Raw genomic sequence first — 16,608 nt, 5'->3', positions numbered from 1 at the left:
GATTTCTTAAGAATGACCCCTGAATTACAAAAGCCGTAGAATAAATAGTTGAAATTCTAAAAATACTTTAGTGTAGAGAGCGAGGTATTAGGAGGAGGTGAGCCCCTCATATGCGTAATAATTTCTGTTCCTTTTAAGTTTTAATGCTGCTCCTCACTTTCAGTTGAAAAAACTTTGTCATATTTATTTTTTCATTGTTTTTTTTTTAATAATAGTAGGAAATCCTGCGCTCCCTTCATGGAAATTTTCTTCCTCCATGAAAAGTTTCCCCAGCATATCCCTCTCTTCTCAACCCTGCCCCAGACCAAATGAAAACGCCCCTGAAGACGTCTGTACACTTATAAGGATTTAGTTATAAGGATTTCCGACTACGCTGAATAAAATGGCTATCTCAGAATTTTGATCCGGTTACTTTGGAAAAATAATTAGCGTGGGACGGGGGCCTAGGTGCCCTCCGAGATTTTGGTCACTTAAAAAAGGCACTAGAACTTTTCATTTCCGTTAGAATGAGCCCTTTTGCAGCATTCTAGGGCCACTGGGTTGATACGATCACCCCTGAAAAAAAAAAAACAACAAATAAACACGCATCTGTGATCTGCCTTCTGACAAAAAATACAAAATTCCACATTTTTGCAGATAGGAGCTTGAAATTTCTACAGTAGTGTTCTATGACTTTTAGGCAGATCACGGATGCGTGTTTATTTGTTTTTTTTTTGTTTTGTTTTTTTTCCAGGGGTGATCGTATCCACCAAATTGTCCTAGAATGTTGCGAGAGGGCTCATTCAAACGGAAATAAAAAGTTCTAGTGCCCTTTTTAAGCGACCAAAAAAATTGGAGGGCACCTAGGCCCCCTCCCACGCTAATTATTTTCCCGAAGTCAACGGATCAAAATTCTGAGATAGCCATTTTATTCAACGTAGTCGAAAAACCTTATAACTATGTCTTTGGAGACGACTTACTCCTCCATAGTCTCCGTGGGAGGGGTTACAAGTTAAAAACTTTGACCAGTGCTTACATATAGTAATGGTTATTGGGAAGTGTACAGGTGTTTTCAGGAGAATTTTTTGGTCGGGGAGAGGGGTCGAAAAGAGGGGGATATACTGGGGGAACTTTCCATCGAGGACTTGGTCATGGGGGAAGAAAATTTCCATGAAGGGAGCGCAGGATTTACTAACATTATTAAAAAAAAAAACAATGAAAAAATATATATGAAAAAGTTTTTTTTCAGCTGGAAGTAAGGAGCAGCATCAAAACTTAAAACGAACAGAAATTATTACCCATATGAGGGGCTCACCTCCTCCTAATACCTCGCTCTTTACGCTAAAGTATTTTTAGTAATGTCAACTATTTATTCTACGGCTTTTGTGATTCAGGGGTCATTCTTAATTAATTGGGCCAAAATTTAAGATTTAGTGTAAAGAGACCAAAATTTACTGTTTTTTTTTACTGTTTTAAAAAGAAGAGTTGGGAGAAAGAGTCAAACTTTAGCGTAAAGAGCGGGGCGTTGATGAAGAAGCAGCCCCTTTTATATACGAAGTATTTTCTGTTCGTTTTAAGTTTTAATGTCGCTCCTTACTCTCAGTTGAAAAAACTTGTTTTTTTATTTAATATATTTAAAATCAGCATTAAAATGCGATTCTTTTGATGTAGCTATTGGTACCAAAATTCCATTTTTTAGAGTTTCGGTTACTATTGAGCCGGGTTGCTCTTTACTACAGTTCGTTACTACGAACTGTTTGATAAAGTTGGAGGACAAGCAATATAAACAAAGGTATTTTATTTCAAATGACAATACAATTAAGTATGTAACTACAAAGAAGGATAGAATGTAAGGAAAATGAATTTTCCTGTTACCGGTACTAGACGATTAATCTTATAAGTACGGCTCTTGTATTGGAACCCCCTGTGGAACTTTGGGATCAAAGCATCAATGAAGAATCCTTTCAGCTTGGGAAAAATCTTTTCGGTCCAAAAGCCTGGATTGCGGTCTATCTTTTCAATGTAGAAGTCTTTCTGGGTAAAAATCATGAAAAAGCAAGTATATAGCTGAGCACATTCAAGCTGACTGATTGTACTTGGTAAAAGTAGTCGTGGCCTCGTTTGGGGTTGACCAGTCCATTCTTTCCAACTTCCATGCAATAGTCCGCCTTAGACTCTTTTCGGTTCTTTATCCACTAGCCTATCCCCAAATTTCTCGCAGTTTCGCAGTTCCATACCTCGCTTTGATTTAATTTTCCCCATGATTTCGGCTTTGTGTGCATAACTTTCCTGAAGGCTCCTGACTATTTCTCATTTCTATGTTTCTTCATTGCATTGAAATAATTTATGAAAATTTCACACTATTAACAAGCAGCTGATTATTCCAGCTTGTCATTTTCGTCTCTAGGGGTTATTATCGGCGATCTGAAACGATTCTTTATGGCAACCGACTTGTAAAAATTTCAGGTAGCTGAAAATATTCTAGGGGACTGTTAGAAAACAGGAAAATACATCAAAAAATGGTTCCAGTCATCTTATAGGTTATTGTCTTCTGCACATGATAGTACCAATTTTGTTCCAAAAGCAATATCCTTCATAGAGTACACTTGTGAAAAATACCTAGACATTTTCTAAGATTTCTAAGCAATTAGAGGAAATAGAACAAAATCCTTTCAAACATTTTGTAGCATCTTCAAGAAGCTATGCCCTGATATTAAAAGCGGCATCTTCCGCCAATGAATACTTGAGTACTTTTTAAATATAAATTTTCAATTTAACATGGGATTTTCGAGTTCCATCAGTTCACTTAAGGAGCTTTTACTTCCTAAAATCTATAAGTTCAAGACTAGATTCATGTGTTTTAAAACTTATAAAATCGAAAATAAATATACCCTCTACATCTGCAAATAGGACATAAATGGAATCACTGAAGAAAAGGAAGAGAGATACAGTGAAAATGATTTCCTAAATAAAAAAAAATCATTGAAAAAGAAAATAAGACTTGGTGCTTTTTTATAATGATATTCGTACTATTCGTACTAATGATATTTGGGGGATATGGTCCACGAATCACTTAATTATTTTGATTTTATTTCCAGTATTTAATTAAAACTTCAATTCTCTCATTTTTCATTGAAATGCCTAATTAGCGCTGATAACGTCCTATTCCTTACGTTTCGGGTTCACATAATAACCCACAAATGTAGGACTAACTCTATGTACAATATTATGCTGACTTCTCGCTATTTTCAGTTTTCTAAATATTTCTTTTAACCAGCTCCAAAAAAAGAATTGGCATAAATGTGCTAAGAATTATGACTGAAATTAGTCACATTTCTCAAAACCCCAGCGCTACTTGTGGGACATTTATCTCTGCATCAGCACGCTATACGAAATGTATGCTGAGAATAGAGTAAATTGAATTTAAACAAAATATGTATATTTTTCTCAAAATTTAAAAATTTTGTGTACACATATAAGCGGTAACAACCCACCCCTTTTTTCTATTGTTATCAGTTTTACCATGCAGCACTAGGACACTGAGCTTTGCTTGGGAAGAGAATTATAGAAATAAAAACGGCATTCAGTGAAACCCTCCCTCCGAAAGTGTACACCCCCCATACCCAGATTTACACAAGAAAAACTTTTGCGCAAGTTTTATAGAATTCTTTTTTTTCTAACAAAGATACAAAGGGGAAGGTAATTTTCAAACTCTAGGAGTAAATTTCCCTTCCAATTGGCATCCCTGAGAGTTTTTAATTAATTTAAGGTTTCTGCCACAATGATTCCAAGAATTGTTCAGATTTGCTAGATATTCTTTGTCAAATAATACCCAAGGGATAAGTCAGTAATTTTGACTTTAACTTTTTCAAATACTATCAAATTTGAAATATGGTCGCTGTTTACATGCGGGAAATATTTCAATAAATAAAGTTACATAATAAGCGGTAATACCTTAACCTGTCCCGTATCTTTACTTAGACAGCGCTACTGTGTTGCCTATGATTTTTGTTCCGGATTTTTTTTGGCCCGTTGATATCAATGTTATTTATGAATATACATCGGCAAACCTACAACCCACTCAATTTAATAAAAACCCTAAATAATATTTAAAAAAAACACGTATATTAAAAGTTTAGTCCAACGAATTAAATCTTGCAGAGTTAAAATCCATTCAAAACTACGAGCACATGATTTGCCCAATACCCGAGACTGTTAGAATAGAGCGTGGTTCAGTTGTGAAACTGAGTATCCTGTGCTGGACGTGGGAGTTGGTGGAAGTAAAGGGGGGATATATACTGCAGCATTAGTTGTGAATCCGGCTGAAAAAAAAAGTGTAAACGACATTCACCTTCGCCAACCCGAAAGCTTGTTTATGGTATACAACTTTAATAGCACCCACTCTTGCCCCCCCCCCCCCCCCGAACAAAATATTGTAGCTACGCCCTTGTCTCTCAGTCAGCTTTATCCTTGAAAGCAAGGTTTGTTTGAAAAAAAGAAGTTAATTTTCGCTCCGAAGTATGAACACAATGTGATTGGGTCACGAAATACGTCACAACTGAATCTATAACTAATGCGTCACAATTGGCCAATGATGTCAACGCGCGATTTTGAACAGGAAAGTTTAAGGACGAAGCCCATTTCTTTTTTTTCTTTTTTTTTGCCATTCTGTTACTACTGATGTTATCATTATGTCGCTGCTATTGCTGATGACTGTATTTTTGTAAGCTTAAACTGTTTTGGAGTGAAATTTGATTGCGTGTATTTACTAAAGAAAAAAGAATTTAATCTATTTTAGCAACCATCAACGAAATCTATTGGGGTTGGTGATGATTGTTTTCATTCTTAAAACCTTGTACATACTTGTAACTTTATTACAAACACATAAAAAGACACAAATTCTAGTCTTATTATTGTCAGTATTCGAGAAGGTGAATTCCCAGCCTATATTTGAGCTGGATAACATTTTCTACTAGCCCTATACTCTCCGTTAGAGAATTAGTACGAGCCTACTAACCCCAAGGAATTCCTAGCTTCATAAAAAGGAAAAATGATTTGTACCTAAGTTTTTCTCAAGACAGTTATTTTTGATTCTTACATATAAGCGAAAATACCTAGTTAATATTTTCTTAACTTATAAACATTTAAAATGTTTCACGTAGTAAAACACCTCAATGTGACATTTTCAAACCGCAAAATCACCTAAGAAGTAAAAAACTTAATTTTTTAAATCTTAAATTATTTATAACTTGGCACAAAATAACTAGTCCACCCCAAAAAATACATAAGACAACTATTGGCTAATAGAGAGTAGTCCAGGAGCCGTGAAATTCTTGGTGAAAACTTTAGTCTTCTTAGAAAACCAAAAAACTCTCAACAGAGAACGGTAATTTTCAATTAAGACCCAAAAAGCATGTATTACTTGAGAAAAATATTTTATTTTAATTTTAAGTTCTTATTTACGAAACTGAATGATGGTATCTAGGAAATACTTTTCATCTGGTATTTTTCGAACCAATTATTGGCTGAATTATTTATGTTTCAGACGAATGAAAAAAAAACAAACTGGAAACGCAAAAACTATCGCACTATGAAAAACTCTGATGGAGATATTGTAAACAGCATAAAGGCCCGCACTGAAAAAGCTTCCTAAAGAATTAAAGTAAATTCATTTCTAATTCCAGGACGGCCAAATTTCAAGAAACAACTAACTTAAAAATAACTATTTGGCCAAAAACAAGGGTTCTAAAAACAAAGACGCATCCAGAATTTTTTTGGGGGATGGGGGTACAAAAAAACACATAAAACATTTGTTTACATGCGTTATTATTTATATTTTTACGGGGAGGAGATTCAAACCTGCAACCCCCCTCCCGGATATGGCCTTGGTTGCATGCCAACCGAATTTCATTCTGAAGCCATTTTGTTTTAGTACAAGATTCAACAAATCAGATATGATGTAAAATTTAAACCGGATTACACTAATTTTTCTATACTTAATATCCTTTATGCGATTGTACAAAAAATTTACAGAGAACAACTGTATTTTTTAAGAACGTTTTTGTAAGATATCTGTCATAATAACATCTTTTTTCCCTTATCATTCATGAAAAATTTAAGAAAAAAGCAAATTGAAGTAGCTCCTCAAGAATTTTTTTTAGGTGGATAATGACTGACCAAGTTTTAGCAAATATCTTAAAAAAAAAAAAAAAAAAAAAAAAAAAAAAAAAAAAAAAAAATCTTGGCATATGTAAAGATTTCGTTGTGTTTTTTTTTTCTCAGTATCGCATTTCTTATTCTTTGATTTGGCTTATTAACCCTTAAGGTCTTTAGTTAGATGTTGAATTAGTATTTAATTAGACTTAAAACAAGTCTAAATTATGTTCAGTGAAGAGACAGAAATAACTACTTTTTTTCAAGTCAAATGAATTACTAAATAGTTGCTCTAAACACAAAGAAGACGGGAGAACTGTCCTAAGGCAATTAATTTCATTCCCTATACTAATATACTACAATCAAAAAGTCAAAATTTTCAAAGAAAGTGCTCAGAACTGATCCGGTTCTATTTATAGGAGAAACTTAGGGGCAATTTAAATCTTCGTATCCCCTAGTTCAACCGTCTTCAGTTACTGAAGTGGTTGGAAGCCAAGTGAATAAATTCAAGGGTCTCCGAAAAATAATTAGATCAGTCTGGTAAAGGCAAGAAATCAATTTCCATTTCCAAAAAGCTACTTGAGCTCATTCCTGCTTAGAGTGAAATATAAAAAAAAGAGATAGGAACCACAGAGAACGGAGAGTTTACCCATTAAACATATTGTGACTAAAAAATTTTCGTACTTTTTACTGGCCAAAAACTTCGTAACAAAGAACCAATCAGGCTTTTTCATCTGCTTACTATCTTAGAATTAAGCAACTATAGGAAAATACTAAAATAAAACTATAGGAATGATTAGCTCAAATTAAAGATCACTTTCAAACAGTTCGTGGTAACGAACTGTGAGAAAGGAACGGCGCGGCTCAATAGTAACTGAAACTTTGAAAAAGGAGCTTTGATATCAATAGGTGTATCAAAAGAATTGGCTTACTATGCTGATCCCCAAAATAAAAGATCCGTTTAGTGTCACCCATCAAATGCTACAAGCTTGAGAAAATTTGCCAGATCTTCGTAAAAGGGGTAAATACCCCTTAAAAATCAAGGAATCTGAATAAAAGAATAAAACACCGTCAGATTCAGCGTATCCAAGACCGCTATTGTAGAAGTTTCAAGCTACCGCAAAATTGCGGAATTTCCTTGTTTTTTTTTTGTTTTTTTTTTTTTTTTTTTTTTTTTTTTTTTTTTTTTTTTTTTTTTTTTTTTTGCCAGAAGAAAGATCTTAAATGTGTGCTTATTTGTTTTTTCATTTTTGTTTGATTTTTTCCTTGATTTTTTTTCCGCGAAGGGGGATCTCATAGTACCATTTGTCCAAAAGTATCGAGAAAAGGCCATGCGAATGGACATTAAAAGTTCTAGTGCCTTTTATACGTGACCGAAAAGGTTGGAGGGCAGCAAGCCCCCCTCCTAACCCCATTTTTCCTCAGACTCGTTTGATCAAAATTTTAGATATCCATTGTGTCAAGTAAGTTGAAAAGCGCAGTAGCTATGCCTTTGGGGATACTAAGACCCCCCACAACATATGTGGAAAGGTCTCGAATATATTGTTCAAATATAGTATTTGTTATTGGGAAGTATACAGACATTTTTAAGGGGGAGAGATGAATTTTCTGCGGCAAAAATGTACATATTTTCTCATTGTTATTTTGAATAATGCTCGAAAATAATGCACCCCTCCATAGAAATTCTCTTCCCTAAGATAAATTCCTCCATGGATAGATCCTCCCACGTAATCCCCTCCTCTGAATCACCCCTACCCCGACGCGAAAAAGTCCCTCTGAAAACGTCTGTAGACTGCATAAAAACCATTACTATATGTAAACAATGGTCAAAGTTTGTAACTTGCAGCCCCTCCCCCGGGGACCGTGGGGGATTAAGTCGTCCCCAAAGACATAGTTATTAGGTTTTTGACTAAGCTTAACAGAATGGCTATCTAAAACTTTTGATCCGGTAGCTTTGGGGAAAAATGTTCGTGGAAAGGGGTCTAGGTGCCCTCTAATTTTTTGTTCACTTAAAAAGGGCACTAGAACTTTTATTTCCCTTGCAATGAGCCCTCTCGCGACATTCGAGGACCACTGGGTTGATACGGTCACCCCTGGGAATAAAACAAAAACAAAAACAAACAAACAAATAAACACTCATCCGTTGTCTGTCTTCTGAAAAAAAATACAAATTTTCACATTTTTGTAGATAGGAGCTTGAAACTTGTACATTAGGATTCTCTGATACGCTGAATCTGATGGTGTTATTTTCATTCAGATTCTGATATTTTTAGGGGGTGTTTCCTACTATTTTCTAAAATAAGGCAAATTTTCTCAAGCTTGTAACTTTTGATGGGTAACTCTAAACTTGACGAAGCTTATATATTTCAAATCAGCATTAAAAGGAAATTCTTTTGATGTAACTATTGGTATAAAAAATTCAGTTTTTTAGAGTTTGGGTTACTATTGAGCCAAGTCACTCCTTACTAAAGTTCGTTACCACGAACTGTTTGAAGAAAAAGTAAGGAGAAAAAGAAAAAATACAAAAAAGAAAAGAAAAAGAAAAAATGAACAAACACGCATCAAAAAAATTCAGTAATTTCATTGATAGAGAACCATTTAGTCCATACTGTGTGTTATTTGCTTGGAATTTATTAACTGTACCGACATATTCTTCCCTTTCGAACTAGACAATATTATCTTTACCCAAGATGGTTTTTCTTTGGGAGGGGGAGGGGGCTTTTTCTAAATTAAAAAAACATCTTAAGCTAATAACTCTTTATAAATGTCTTCAATTAAAGAACTTCAGGTTTTCTAGAATTCACATAAAATTAAATTTTATTTTATTCAAATATATTACTTTTAGTTTTTGTTTATTTTTGAATTTTGGGAACTATTCATAAGAATTACATTCGACTACTGTAACTGTTCCTTAACATGAACGTTTTTATGTTAATAAATGTAATTTATTAAGTTGAGACAATATGATGAGAGGCATTAAAGATCCTTGCACCATGAACTAAATTTATCGATTGAGAAAAAAAAGTAATCAAGAAAAAATACAATGAGAAGCACCACAATTCCGTTGCCCAGGATTATAAGTTAAATAGAAATGTGATAAAATCAATCTTTTTAGTCAACTAAAAGAAAACACTAAAATAACATCTAACAAAAACAAGACCTCGTTTTGCAAGCCAGTAGTTTTCTCCACTAAAAGCAAAAAAAAATTCATTTCAATATTACTGAGGAAAAGAAAAAAAAACGGAAGAAACGATCCCTATGTTTTTAAATTTCTTCTTTAGGTGAATTTATTTTCTTATCGACGCAACCATTGAAAATTCCCAGCAACAGAAGACTTACAAGGTTTGTTTTTTCCACTTTTTTTTTCATCAATGTCTGTTACTTAAAGAGTTTCTGCCGATATAATCATACCGTTTATTGTAATTTTTACTTTCGTCTACAGAACTTCTTCTCATCCCATTTATCGACAGCCAAAATCACAATAAATTGGAAGCAATGTCTCATACCTTTCTAATATACTTTCATGTCAAGATTTAGTAGAAATTACACTGCAATGGCTTCAAAAGCACCTTTCTCGATCCTATTCGGCACTTTCCTTCGAGACGCTAGATATGATAAATGCAATCTACAAGAAAAAGAGGCACTTACTTTCCTCCGGTAATCCATTCATTTGTGGACAATGATATTTGTCTTCTTGTGGCCTTCCAAAGTTGGCGGAAAAAAGGGCAATTCTCTCGCCACTTTTACAGTTTAGCTGTATGCTCTCTCCGTCACAGGCAATCTTACTGCGGAACTCATCTAAAAGGATATGTTTTACTTATGATCATTACTGGAGATGGGCATCTGACAGAAATCACATAGCTATTACTATGAAAAGAGAGGGCTCTTGTATAGACACAAGAAAAAGATATAAGAAACAATTAATTGTCAAAATGATCTTCGTCTTTGATAATGTATTGAAGTGGATGTCTAATGATGCTTCCAAAGGTAGTAATTGAATAGATGGGTAATGAAAAGGAGTATAAACTGAAAAAACGGAATAAAAAAAAGAAAAACCACTAGACGAACAAGGAAAAAAACTAGTCAGTTTGAAATTATAAAAAGCTAGTTTTTTAGGCATTGTAATTCTTGTCTCAGAATATAAGTTACTAACATAGTTTTATTTGGACACTAAGATGTAAAAGGTAAAATTCAGTCCAAGGAAATTCAGTCCCCATTCTGTATACAAGTCTAGTGGACGTTGTCAATCACGCTTCAATCTGAAATCATTTCGACCTATCAACCTTAGTTCTATGACTACATAAGTTCTTCTTTAGGAATGATGTACGGACGAATGGATGATAGACTTATCTATAAACAAGTGAAATGACATCATTTTTTTAAAATCCTAAAAAGCCTTAATGCCAGATTTGCGTATCACTCACTCGAACCATCTGTCTTGACTTTTTATACAATTAGCCATGGCCTGGTACCCCCAAATACTTAATTTTATTTCAAACTAAAATTTCACCAATTTGATTTCAAATGAAGAACTGGCAGTGTCGACCCGCTTACTGAAACAAATGCTCTTGATGAAGCTGAGTCAGCAGACGAAACTTTTGCTCTTGCCAGTTACAAAACTAACCATCCGTTTGATTCACTTATCTAACAGCTTGTGGTAATATACTTTAAGTAAGGAGCAACCCGAGCCGATAGCAACCAAACAAGATTTAGAAAGGAACTTAAAACCTCTATAGTAGAGTTCCCTGATATGATGAATTAGGTGCTGATACTTTTATTATTATCACTTCACTTTCTTTTAGAACTTAATTTCTTAGAAATTTTCCTTAAGAACAAGGCAAATGTTTCTGTAACACACTAACGAAAGATCGGTATATTTTAAAATAAAGAAAGATGGACATCGGTAGTGATCCAAGAATACATAGTTACTGAAAAAATAAGGCAAGGAAACTACACCTTATCAGGCATCCTTTAAAACACTAAAGTTTAACTTTTTGTTGCAATTATTTAAGCATAACTTATAGAATAAAAAGCTGTTTTAAGAGTTATAAAAAAATCTTTAGCGTAAAGAGTGAGGTATTGAGGAGGGATAACCTCCTCATACACGTAATGATTCCTGTTCGTTTTAAGTTTTAGTGTTGCTCCCTACTTTAAGCTGAAAAAGCTTGTATTTATTTAATTTCTGGTTGTTTTTCAAATAATACCGGTAAATAATACCCCTCCTCATCATAGACAATCCCCTTTCCCCACAAAAAATTACTCCTTGGAAACTCCTCTCACGGAAAAATGACCCACCCCCCCAAAAAAAAAATATCTGTATACTTCCCAAGAACCAATTCTATGTGTTAGCAATGGGCAAAGTGCATAGCTTGCCACCCTTCCCCGGGAACTGCGGGATATCAAGTCACCTTTAAAGGCATAGCTACTAAGTCTTCCAACAATGCTGAACAAATGGCCATATAGGAATGTTAATCAGGTAACTATGGGGAAAAGGGGCGTGGGAGAGGGATAGATGCCCTCCAATAATTTTAGTCACTTAAAAAGGGCACTAAAACTTTTGATATCAGACCAAATGAGCCCTCTTCTGATCCTCATTCGATACGATCACCCCTGGGAAGCAAACAAACTAACAAAAAAAAAAATTAACCTGCATCCGTGATCTTTCTCGTGGCAAAAAATGTATAAATCCATATTTTGTATATAGGAGCTTGACATATCTGTAATAGGCTCTTCTCATATCTGATGATGTAATTTTCAGTAGGATCGCTTGATTTTTTGGGGGCGTTTCCCTCCTTTTTCGAAAATTGGACAGATTTTCTCAGGCTCATTGCTTTTGATATGAATTTTATATATTTTGAATAAGCATCAAAATTCAATTCTTTTGATGTATCTGTTGATATCAAGACTCTGTTTCTTAGAGTTTTGCTTACTATTGAACCGAATCGCTCCCTACTTACAGTTCGTTACTACGAACTGTTTGATATGGTAAATAAGTCTTTTTAACAACCTAAATGCATACATTGCGTTTTTAGTTAGTTTAACATTCCCTTCGACATTTCCTGATAGTTTCAACTTAATACCTTTAGCTGTTCCCGAGAAGGAGCAGATACACCTCTCTGACAACTTGGAAGTAAATTTCCAGCCGGAATCGTCCACATGTAATTTTCCAGGGGAATTTCCAGCTAGAATAGAATTGCCTGGGGTAGATTTTCTGGTGAGGGTGGGATATTACTTGGGAAAAACATTTCATGGAGGGGTTTACAAAGAGAGGGAGGAATTTCCTTTTGATGGGGAGCAAGGTTTCCCGGCATTATTTGAAAATGATCAGAAATTAAACAAAAACAAGGTCCGTCTGGAAATTGGATGATTCCGGCTGGAAATTGTTTTGAGGTTTGACATTGTTCTTTGTACGTTTGACTAGTGTTGGAACTGGTAGAATTGGTCATTTTAAAATTGGATATTTTATGTATTTAACCGTAGTCTTACAGATTCCCGTAATATTGGTATGTTACCTATTTTAGGTAATTTATGTATTTTACCGTAGTATTACAGATCCCCATAAAATAAGTATGTTACCTATTTTACGCAATTTAGGTATATTACGTAATTTACCTATTTTACCTTTATTTTACGTATTTTACAGGCATTTTGTATATATCTCTGACATATTATACTACATCTTGGAATTTTTCTGAGCACAAAAGCGTGAAGAGGCAAGAAGAAAAAGAATTGAATATGTTTTTTTTTGTGTGTGTGTATAGCTGTGTTTCTCTGTTTTAAAGACGGTTTTTCTGACTTAGGTCTTTTGATGTGAGACCGATGAAGTGTGTTATTTTACAGGTATTTATAATTTTAAAATGTGAAACATTAGCTTAAATAAAATGATGTTAGTTCAGTGAAGTGTTAAAGATAAGTGCCAGAAGTGCCAAAAGTGCCACAAGCAGGATTGACATAGCCATATAGCCAACAACAAAAAATTATTTACTTACTTAGTAAGTTCTTATAAGTGAATTCCACATGGGATTTATAAGAATACCTCCAGTATATCAAACAGTTCGTGGTAACGAACTGTAGTAAGGAGCGACCCGGCTCAATAGTAAACGAAACTATAAAAAACGGAATATTGATGCTAAAAAAAAAATACATCAAAAGAATCGAATTTTTATGTTGATTCTAAATATATAAGTTACATCAAATTTAGTCTTTGTCATCAAAAGTTACGAGCCTGAGAAAATTTGCTTTATTTTGGAAAATAGGGGGAAACACCCCCTAAAAGTCATAGAATCTTAACTAAAATCGCACCAGCTTATTTGGCGTATCAGAGAACCCTATAGCAAAATTTTCAAGCTCCTATCTACAAAAATGTGGAATTTCGTATGTTTTGCCAGAAGACAAGTCACGGGTGCGTGTTTATTTGTTTGTTTTTTGTTTGTTTTTTCCCAGGGGTCGTCGCATCGACAGAATCTTGCAAGAAGGCTCATTCCAACGGAAATTAAAAGTTCTAGTTGCCTTTTTAAGTAACCGAATAATTGGAGGGCAACTAGGCCTCCCTCCCCGCCCCTTATTTCTCAAAATCATCTGATCTAAACTAAGAGAAAACCATTTAGCCAAAAAAGGTTTAATATACAAATTTCACTTTAATAATTTATGTGCTGAGAGCCAAAACCAAACATGCATTAATTCAAAAACGTTCAGATATTAAATAAAAAAAACTAGTTTTTTAACTGAAATTAAGGAGCGACATTAAGTAACGCACTCTAGTAAGGAGCGACCCTGCTAAACAGTAACCGAAACTCTAAAAAACAGAATTTTCATGCCAAATATTACATCAAGGAATGACATTGTAATGCTGATTTTAAATATATTAAATAAAAAAAAATAATTTTCTTAGCTGAAAGTAAGGAGCGACATTAAAACTTAAAACGAACAGAAATTACTCCGTATTATGAAATGGGTTGTCCCCTCCACAATCCCTCGCTCTTTACGCTAAAGTTTGACTCTTTGCCACAATTCTGCTCTTTAAAACAATTAAAAGCTTTAGCGTAAAGAGCGAGGGATTGCGGAGGGGACAACCCATTTCATATACGGAGTAATTTCTGTTCGTTTTAAGTTTTAACGTCGCTCCTTACTTTCAGTTAAAAAAACTACTTTTTTTTATTTCTATTTAAAGCATCGTCTCTATTTATGGATTTTTCTAGATTTCAATTGCCCTCCTAAAAGATTGCCCTCCTCAATTGCCACATTCTAAAAGAATGTGGGAAGCCATTCTCTTCAAATATTAAGGTTGCCTCATCGAAAAGAACTACCTGTTCTTGATTTTCAATAATAAATATGGCCAAAGCAGAATTAATATCCTCATTTTTATTTTAATTGTCACATCTCAGAGAAATTGTGTATTCACGTCGTCTTTTCTCCAGAAGCCGGTGTAGCCCCCCTGAAAAATATGCCCAAAGAATATCCCCCCTCTGCGGAGAATTGCCCCCCATTTTCCCCGGGAACCTGAAATTTCTACTCTCCTGTTTAATTCAGGGGCAATCGTATTGCAATACCTGTGATAAAGACCCATAAGGGCTCAATTTATTAATATTTGTTCTTTTATTTATTCCCAGAGGCACTTTATGCGGAAGGAGGGGTCAAATTAGCTTTGGAGGTGGCTTAGTCAATAGGAAATCAAAATTTCCAGCACCATTTTCTAGGATTTAGCCTGCTTTTCAACCAATTGCCATCGAATCAGTTGTTACTGACAACAGTGTCTAAAAGAAATTAAATAAAAAAAAACAAGTTTTTTAAATGAAAGTAAGGAGCGACATTAAAACTTAAAACGAACAGAAATTACTCCGTATACGAAAGGGGCTTTTTCTTCTCAACGCCCCGCTCTTTACGCTAAAGTTTGACTGCTTCTCTTAACTCTACATTTTAAAACAGTAAAAAAACCTTAGCGTAAAGAGCGGGACGTTGAGAAAACAAAGCCCCTTTCATATACGGAGTAATTTCTGTTCGTTTCAAGTTTTAATGTCGCTCCTTACTTTCATTAAAAAATTTGTTTTTTTATTTAATTTCTAAACGTTTTTGAATCATTGCATGTTTTTATTTTGGCTCTCCGCAGAGGAAAAATGGCTTGTTTTTTGGATAAATGGCTTTCTCATAATTTTGATCGAAAGGTTTTGAGAAAAAAGAGCGGGGGAGGTAGCCTAGTTGCCCTCCGATTTTCGGTTAATTAAAAAGACAACTAGAACTTTTAATTTTTTACGAATTTTTTTATAAGTAAAAGATATACGTAACTTATAAATTAGCTTACGTAAAGTACTTTTGTATTCTTATGTTTTTATTAAATATATGAGAGGGTTTGCCCCCTCGTCAGTACGTCGCTCTTTACACTAAAGCTTAAATTTTGTCCCAATTCATTAAGAATGACCCCTGAATCACAAAAGCCGAGGAATAAATAGTTGAAATTACTAAAAATACTTTGGCGTAAAGAGCGAGGTTTTAGGAGGAGGTGAGCTCCTCATATGGGCAATAATTTCTGTTCGTTTTAAGTCTTAATGCTGCTGCTTACTTCCAGCTAAAAAAAAAAATTTTTCATTGTTTTTTTTGAGTAATGCTAATTAAATCCTGCGCTCCCTTCATGGAAATTTTCTTCCCCCATGACAAATTCCTCGATGGAAAGTTCCCTCAGCATACCTCAGCATTCCCCTCTTCTCAACCCCTGCCTCCAACCAAAAAATCCTCCTGAAAACGCCTGTACACTTCCCAATAACCATTACTATATGTAAGCACTAGTCAAAGTTTTGAACTTGTAAACCTCCTACGGGGACTGTGGGGGAGTAAGTCGTCCCCAAAGACATAGTTATAAGGTTTTTCGACTACGCTGAATAAAATGGCTATCTCAGAATTTTGATCCGTTGACTTCTGGAAAATAATTAGCGTGGGAGGGAGCCTAGGTGCCCTCCAATTTTTCGGTCACTTAAAAAGGGCACTAGAACTTTTCATTTCCGTTAGAATGAGCCCTCTCGTAACATTCTAGGACAATTGAGTCCATACGATCACCCATGGGGAAAAAAACAAACAAAACAAAAAAACAAATAAACACGCATCCGTGATCTGCCTTCTGGCAAAGAATATAAAATTCCAGATTTTTGTAGACAGGAGCTTGAAACCTCTACAGTACGGTTCTATGATACGCTGAATCTGATGGTGTGATTTTCGCTAAGATTCTATGACTTTTAGGGGGTGTTTCCCCCTATTTTCTAAAATAACGCAAATTTTCTCAGGCTCGTCACTTTTGATGGGTAAGACTAAACTTGATGAAACTTATATAATTAAAATCAGCATTAAAATGCGATTCTTTTGATGTAGCTATTGGTAGACTTTTGGTTACTATTGAGCCGGGTCACTCCTTACTACAGCTCGGCATGGTGAAGCAGAACACCATCGTGGGAGGATCCTCTATAGGAGGACAACTGCGGCAGGGCGTAA

At 34.7% G+C, this 16,608-nt stretch overlaps 1 protein-coding gene across 2 annotated transcripts in view; it reads right to left on the bottom strand.

Annotated features, from left to right (window-relative positions):
• The window catches only part of LOC136043877 (protein eva-1 homolog C-like), a 268,061-nt gene that overhangs the window by 143,312 nt on the left and 108,141 nt on the right, over nt 1-16,608 (bottom strand). For both annotated transcript variants that reach the window (XM_065728853.1, XM_065728863.1), the window contains exon 4: nt 9,781-9,930. In XM_065728853.1, the coding sequence (XP_065584925.1) occupies nt 9,781-9,930 (150 nt within the window). The remainder of the gene's footprint in view (nt 1-9,780; nt 9,931-16,608) is intronic.

Source organism: Artemia franciscana, chromosome 1 (assembly GCF_032884065.1).
Source record: "Artemia franciscana chromosome 1, ASM3288406v1, whole genome shotgun sequence".
NCBI lineage: Eukaryota > Metazoa > Arthropoda > Branchiopoda > Anostraca > Artemiidae > Artemia > Artemia franciscana.
Note: the sequence above shows the minus strand (reverse complement) of the source record. Positions and strands in the feature narration are given on the sequence as shown.